This window comes from Hipposideros armiger, unplaced genomic scaffold, assembly GCF_001890085.2.
Source record: "Hipposideros armiger isolate ML-2016 unplaced genomic scaffold, ASM189008v1 scaffold_486, whole genome shotgun sequence".
Classification (NCBI taxonomy): Eukaryota; Metazoa; Chordata; class Mammalia; order Chiroptera; family Hipposideridae; genus Hipposideros; species Hipposideros armiger.
This window is the reverse complement of record NW_017731836.1, coordinates 1,308,936-1,316,034: the sequence shown is the minus strand read 5'-3', so window position 1 is coordinate 1,316,034 and position 7,099 is coordinate 1,308,936. Positions and strand designations below refer to the sequence as shown.

At 40.7% G+C, this 7,099-nt stretch overlaps 1 protein-coding gene across 1 annotated transcript in view; it reads right to left on the bottom strand.

Annotated features, from left to right (window-relative positions):
• The window catches only part of LOC109395820 (collagen alpha-4(VI) chain-like), a 100,937-nt gene that overhangs the window by 77,261 nt on the left and 16,577 nt on the right, over positions 1-7,099 (bottom strand). The window contains exons 4-5 of the mRNA XM_019667146.1: positions 5,309-5,854; positions 4,331-4,885 (exon numbers count right to left, since the gene is read on the bottom strand). Coding sequence (XP_019522691.1) covers positions 4,331-4,885; positions 5,309-5,854 — 1,101 coding nt within the window. The remainder of the gene's footprint in view (positions 1-4,330; positions 4,886-5,308; positions 5,855-7,099) is intronic.

Here is a 7,099-nt window from a genome sequence, read left to right as displayed (position 1 = left end):
TATATATATATATATATATATATATATATATATATATATATATATATATATAATTTCTTGTTTACCTGAATGAAATTCAAATTTAACTGGGCATCATATATTTTATCTGGCAACCCTACCCTAGAGGAACAGGCTTTGAAAGGAGATGTGGCTTAGAAGAGTACAGAGCTCTGCCACCATAGTGCTTGTTCAATGCATGGACAATGGAGGGGAAATTAGGGAAAAAGAAGGCAGAAATTCAGACCTTGCTGGAACCCAGCGCCCCCTAGTGACAGGTAGATGGCTAGCCCCATTCTGAGAAAAGGACCACTGTGCAGGAAGGGGCGAATCTCTGTAGCCAGTGTGGCCCAAAGAGACTCCACAGCAGCCGAGGGCCTTCGCACTGTCCAGAGGAGCCAAGAGCCCTGAGAACTGCCTGGCACAGCTTATTCTTGTCAGTCTTGGCAGATGAAGATTTGGGGGTTGGGGTTTGGCAAAAGAGAAAGATAATTTTTAGAGTTTGGTTGCTGCTAAGCATCCACATCTATTACATACACAAAATTCTTAGCAGAGTGTCTGACACATAGTAGATTACCAATAAATGGTAGATGTTATGATCATTAAAATCAGCCAGGACAGAATTCTGATAAAAAATGTCCCAACTTCTATTTACCTGTAAGCTACTCCCAACCCCAACTCCTCTACACTTTGGGCTGATTTTTCTGATTCCAGGTTTCTTTTTAGCTGCTATGCAGTTTGGAAGAGAAATCAGATCTCATCTCTTTATACTTTTGTAAATTAGGAGAGAAAAGGAGCCTTCTCTCCTTCCCTACAGAATATAGGCAAGGGGTGCACAAGGAAATGAAATTCATATTTAACGATTTTGTTCTTCATTCCCAAGACAGAGAAAGGGACTAAAAATACAGGCCACAGAGAAAGATGGAAATTTATTTAGATATTTTAAATCTCTAGACCTTGGCACAAGTAATCAAGAAATTATAAGATCATTTAGTGATTGTTTAAAAAAAAACAAACTCAGTCATTTTCCCCTAAAGATATAATGACAGCCTTGAATTCTTAAGTAAATTACATACATTTCAAATTGTCTTCTTTCTGATTTGAATCTAAGAAACACTAGCATGGGTGGACAAAAATGGACAGACAGGTAGACAAACAGACACAAAGATATTTTTAACAGCCAGTAAGTGGCAAATTTGGAATATAAAATTCAGGCAGTTTGACTCCAAGGAGCATATATTTAACTGCTTTGTTTTTTCTGGCATTTTTTTTTTAACTGCATACAGTAGGAGCTCTCCTAACTGACCTTCTCTTAAGGGGCTCCCAGATTTAAAAAAAGCAATGCTCCCACAATGCAGAGTGCTCTCACCCTGGAGTCCCTACCGGCCCTCACCCTAAAGTTCCCACCCCACCCCCCACCCCCAGTTAAACACTAACCAGTTCTGCTTTGCTCAGTGGAAGAATAAACCTACCACGAGCAATGTGGGTTGTCCCCAGCCTGTTTATGGTAGTTTTGTTATTCTAATTCCACAAGAAATCAAATATTGTGCAAATCAATAGGATGTGAGTGTGAATAAAGGAAGTTTATTGCATCTATGAAAACCAGGTTAACTGCTTAGAAAAGCCAATAAAGGCAAGTTGTTATCAGAGAAATTGTTGGTGTACTAGATGGCACTACAAAAAAATTGAATTTTTGAGATCGTAAAAATCAATAAGGATTTCTGTACTCAGATTGTTTCAAAAGTGGCTAAGTTATCTTCCCACTTTAAAGAAATGGGAAATTATAGAACATATACTATTTGGGTGATTGATGAAGGAAATATACAGAATTCCAATCAACAGGGCTCATATTCCAAGAAGTCTTGGCCTTATGCCAAAGCTTGGAAAATTAATGTTCATTTGTTATGTTTTAAAAATTAAAATTTTTAATTTTAAGGACATATCTTTTTAGAAATAATTTCTTGCTCTCAGTGACTTCAGATCTGGTCAATCCGTATTCAGATCCCTAGGGCTTCTACTGTAAATACACATGTATTTGCATCAAATTGTTAAAAGAGATGAGGGGCAAGATAGAAAGAGGGAGGAATGTTCACTTTTTACTTCATATCCTTCTACATTGTTTGGAATCAATACTAAATAATTTTGATTTTATAAGTTTTGTATTTCTGGTTTCTAATGAATCGACACCAAAATCTTTTCTTGAGAGAGGGTGGGGGGTAGAGGAGGTGAGTGTATGGAACAAGCAGAGTAAAGATTAAAAAAAAAAAAAAAAAAGATCAAGTTTAGAAAAGATCCTCCTACCTTCTTGTAGGGCAGAGCCTACCCCAGTAACTGGAGCCCTACTGCCCACAATCTCAGGGCAGAGCAGGTTCTTAATCTTGCTTCCCACTATGGAGAGTTGCAAAAAGGATTCCAGACGAACAACATGCTTCCCAGGGGGATATGAAGCTATCTTTTCCAGGTCCTCACTCTCTGAGGCAAGCTGGGTACCCACTGCATAGATCGTAACCCCTGTCCTGCGGAGGAGAGAAGCCGGTCTGGACACACTGTCGTGAGAGACGCCTTCCGTGATGACCACAGCGATCTGCTTCACACCTTGCTTAGACCGGCTGCCCTTCTCCTGAATGAAAACCTCATTCCTTAGGAAATCCAAAGCAGCACCAGTCTTGGTCCTCCTTCTTCGTTCCTGGTAGGTTAATTTGTCCAAATGCTCCAAGATTTGGGCTGGATTCTGAAATGTATCCAGTGAAAACTCAAGTCGTGGTTCCTCACTGTAAAAGACCAAGCCAATTCTCACAATAGAAGGATGAATGCTTAGAGAGTTGATGGTGGTCTTCAAAAAATTGACAACTCGTTGGAAATTAGATTGCCTAACCCTGCTGAGGTCTTCAATGAGGAAAACCAAGTCAGCAGGAATAGGAGTTGCACATGCTATAAACAAACAAAAACAAAAAGAAGGCCTTTAGCATGAGAACAGAGTAATAAAGACAACACTTATTTTGTATTTAAAAATTGTATTATGCTATATTTTTATAGCATGTTTATACATTTATATGCAATATTTATATATTTATTTTATATACTATAATATTTAGTATTACAAATTGTAATAATATATATCATACTAACTTTTATTAATACACTTTAGAATTTAATGGAAGCCTTTATGACCATAAATTGGCAGGATGGTCATATGTATCTCAAAGTTTTTCACATGAAAGAGTATCCTCACTTGTAAAATATGTAAATATAGTTAGAGCCACAAGAAAGTGCTTTAAGATCATTTTTCAATTCATCTAAGTCCACTAGAAGCATGTGAGTCTTGCTTGACTAGCTTTTTCTTCATTTTTCGAGTTTCAGGAAATTTCTGGGTCAAATTCTCTTTTATGGGCCTGAAACCTCCTGGATTTAACCATTTTTCCTGTCTTGGTAAAAGATGGAAATAATACTTGTTACTATTAACTTTTGCACCTTTCTCTGACAAATTTCATGTCATTTCAACAGAGACATGAAATATGGCAAATTCCCATGAAAATTTGTTCAAAAATCGGACTAAATGGCTGTTTTATTTTGCTATGTAAGAATCTTCCCTTTAACCTGCCTCAAAGGGGATAATGGAGTTAAGACCGCATTAAACTCCCTTTTAAAAGGAGTCCAGGGCCGGCCGAGTGGCGCGATGGTTAAGAACTGGNTGGAATCATCCATGAAAACATTCTCTGGGTCAATCAACCTCTGAAAGGCAAGTCTTGAGAAAGGAGCAAAAGAAACAACCCAGACTGTTGGGAAAAGGAGTCCTTGTCTCTGGACCTTGCTGTTTTGGATAAAAGTTTGAGGAAATGAAATGAGATTGAGGATGACCTCAGCCATATTGAAGCACATTGGCAACAGAGTAGAGAGATCCCTGTGCAAAACACACATAGAAAAGAGTGTGTTCTATTTCATTAGAACTACGGTCTAACCAATATTGTTCTCTGCTTCCATTTCCCTTTTGATGTGCCCATATCTTCAGTAAGCTATGTTTATACATGCCAGTCTGGTTTCACCGATCTACAAAGAATAAAGAGAAGAGTTGTGAGGACTTTTTAGAGACAGAGCTCTGAGAAGGTTCAGGCCTCTGGAGGCCAGAGTGGTGACAGCCAGGGAATGAGTAAAAGAATCCCCAGGGGAAAGTGAACCACAGCACATTAGGAGTTCAAGCCAGTTGTCCTCCCAGGGTGATCTCCTCTCTCTCCCCCAGCTAGAAGGATCAGTTTTATTTTATTAAGAGAGCCAACAAGGTCCCTGACACCTACAATGGGCTTGTGGATCAAATAACAAACACTCTGTCACTCACCTTGTGGAATGCAGACCTCATAAAGAATTTCCTTCTCCAGATTCTGCAGAGACTCAAAATTTGCTTCACAGTACACCTTGCGGTCGTCATTAGTAATCTCCAAGAGCTGAGAGCGTTTGGCTTCTCCCACCCCAATGGCAAAAACAACTATGTTTCTGTCCCTGAGGGCCTTGGCTGGTATGGCTACATTGTCCTGGGAGGCCCCATCTGTAATCACAATCAAGTACTGATGAACACTGGGTCTCCCTCCTCTTGAACTGTCAAAAAAAGGCCGAGTGAAATTCAAGGCTTCCCCAGTGTGTGTGCCATCTTTCATTTGCTGAACATTCAAGATGGCCCTGTGAATGTCCGCCTTTAAGGAGTATTGGTTGAGCCTGAATTCTGCCTTGGTGGTTGTGCTGAACTGCAAAAGGCCAATCTGAATTTCATCATCACCAATATTAGCTTGGTCCACCATCCTCATCATGAATCCCTTCATCTTTTCAAAGTCTCCTGGGGAGATGGATTCTGAACCATCTATCAGGAAGATAATGTCAGCTTTCCTATTCTTACACACTGGGGAGAAAAGAGGAGCAGAACAGAACATTCATTCAGAGCCTGAAACCAATTAATTACAAGTCCGCAGAGAGAGTCTGAGGTGGTATATACACAACATGAAAATATTTTTAAAGGGAGTAGAAGAGGAAGTCAGCAAAATAAATTTTCTGTGACCCAGCACAAACCAGTCTCAAAATAAGACACAGCTGTATCATAAAGATACAAAAATTTGACTGGCTTGGTTCATTCTAGGTCACGGTCACTCTGTGTCCAATACTCACTTTTGGACCAGTGAATCCACACTTGAAGAATGAAGCCTATTCACATAGATTAGACACATATACGTGGAGAGAGAGAAAGAGAAAGAGAGAGAGAGAGAGACAGAGAGAGACAGAGAGAGAGACAGAGAGAGAGAGAGAGACTGAAGCAAAAAATCCTTACTCTCTGAGGAGCAGATGTCTCGCACCACTTCTTGTTGGATAGCCTTCAAGGAATCAAACTCGTACACAAAAAACACCTTGTCTTTAGCTATCTCCTTAAGCTCATCAGTGTTAGCGTTTCTGACTCCAATAGCATAAATGATGACACCGTCTCCCCTCAGTGCCTCTGCTGCCTCAGCCACGGGGTCTGCAGATTTACCGTCAGTGATGATGATGAGATACCAAGGCATGTTGCGGCGAGCAGTGTCTGCGAAGACCTGAGCCATGTTACTCAAGGCCTGACCTGTCATGGTGCCACCTCCTCTCTGCTGGATGTCATCAATGGCTACCTTCAGCCTTGTCACACTGGGATACTGGCTGAGGGTAAATTGACTATTAATTCCATCTGAGTACTGAACGACTCCAAATTGTACTCTGTCGGGCCCAACATGGAACATCTTTATCACCTCATTCATGAACGCCTTCACTTCAAGAAAATCGTCATGTCCGATGCTGGCAGACCCATCAATAAGGAAGTAAATATCTGCCTTCTCGATGTACACACAGCCTAGGCAATAAGAAGCAGCAACCCATTAGAACAGAGGTGAAATGGTGTGTAGCCAAAGCTATTGATCCCAATCCCCACCCATATTCCCTCAGCACTCATCATTCCGTTGAGAGCCAGCAGCTTTCTACTGAAAGCACCTGTGACTCTGCCTAGGGATATTCTTTGGCCAGGAGCACCATCAGCTCATATACTAGGCAGACCAGAATGCCTGGGCATGAGTTTGGGAGCAGCCACCCTCCAATGATTGACAGGAATTAGTGGATAAATACCCCAGCTCCCTTGCTTTTTGGGTGGGACAACTCTGAGGTGAGCTCTACATAGTTTCCCTGAGTCCCCAGCAGAACTGAGCCCAGACGCCTATAGCGATTACCTGCTCACTAACTCAGCCTGGACTGGCTGCCTTCCCTTCCTGTCTCTCATCTCCACTTTCCTACCAGTGTGCCCTGGTGTCGCCTCCCAGATAGACCACTTGTATCCATATCCTTGTCTTAGAGTCTGTTTCTGGTGAACCCCACTTGAGACATGAAGTAAATATTATTTGACATTTCTCAAATGGGGAAGTTGAGAACAAGCTAAGAGTAAATGGCAGAGCACATCTGAAACTATGAGTTGTCTCAGTATCCAATATTTCTGCTTCCCAGGTAAGTCATACTTTTTAAGCATATGGGCAAAAGAGTGACCCTTTTTAAATATATGGGCACTTTCTGAAATTTAATTTAATTTAATTAATTCAAATGAATTTAAAACTTTCTGCTTTAAATGAGCCTTACTTAAATGAATTGCTTTGTATTAAGGCCTAGACTCCAAAGGGCAGAACAGCTCTACATTTAGATCCTGTCTCCACCACTTACTAGCAGGCTTGGCCCTTTGCATCTCAATTTCCTAATCTGTAAAACAAGAATCTTGACACCTATTCTGAGTTTATTGTGAGGATTACATAAGATTATGGAAACATAGCAGAGCTGAGTATTTAAAATTCACGGTTAAGATCACTCGGTGTTTTATTTTTTGTCATATTGCAGATTCCTCAAAAAGAATGAAACATAACTATCTCCTCACTCCTTTGAGTAAGAGTGGCCCAGCCTTGTGTTATTAATCTCTGACCCAGAAAAGAATCAAGAGCCTTTTTGTGTTTCCTGGCCCAAAGGGAAGTGGTCTGAGGAAGTGGGTTCACTTGCTCTAGCCTTCATTTGGAAGGACATTGGTCCAACCAGTATGAGACATACTTACAAACACACACACACA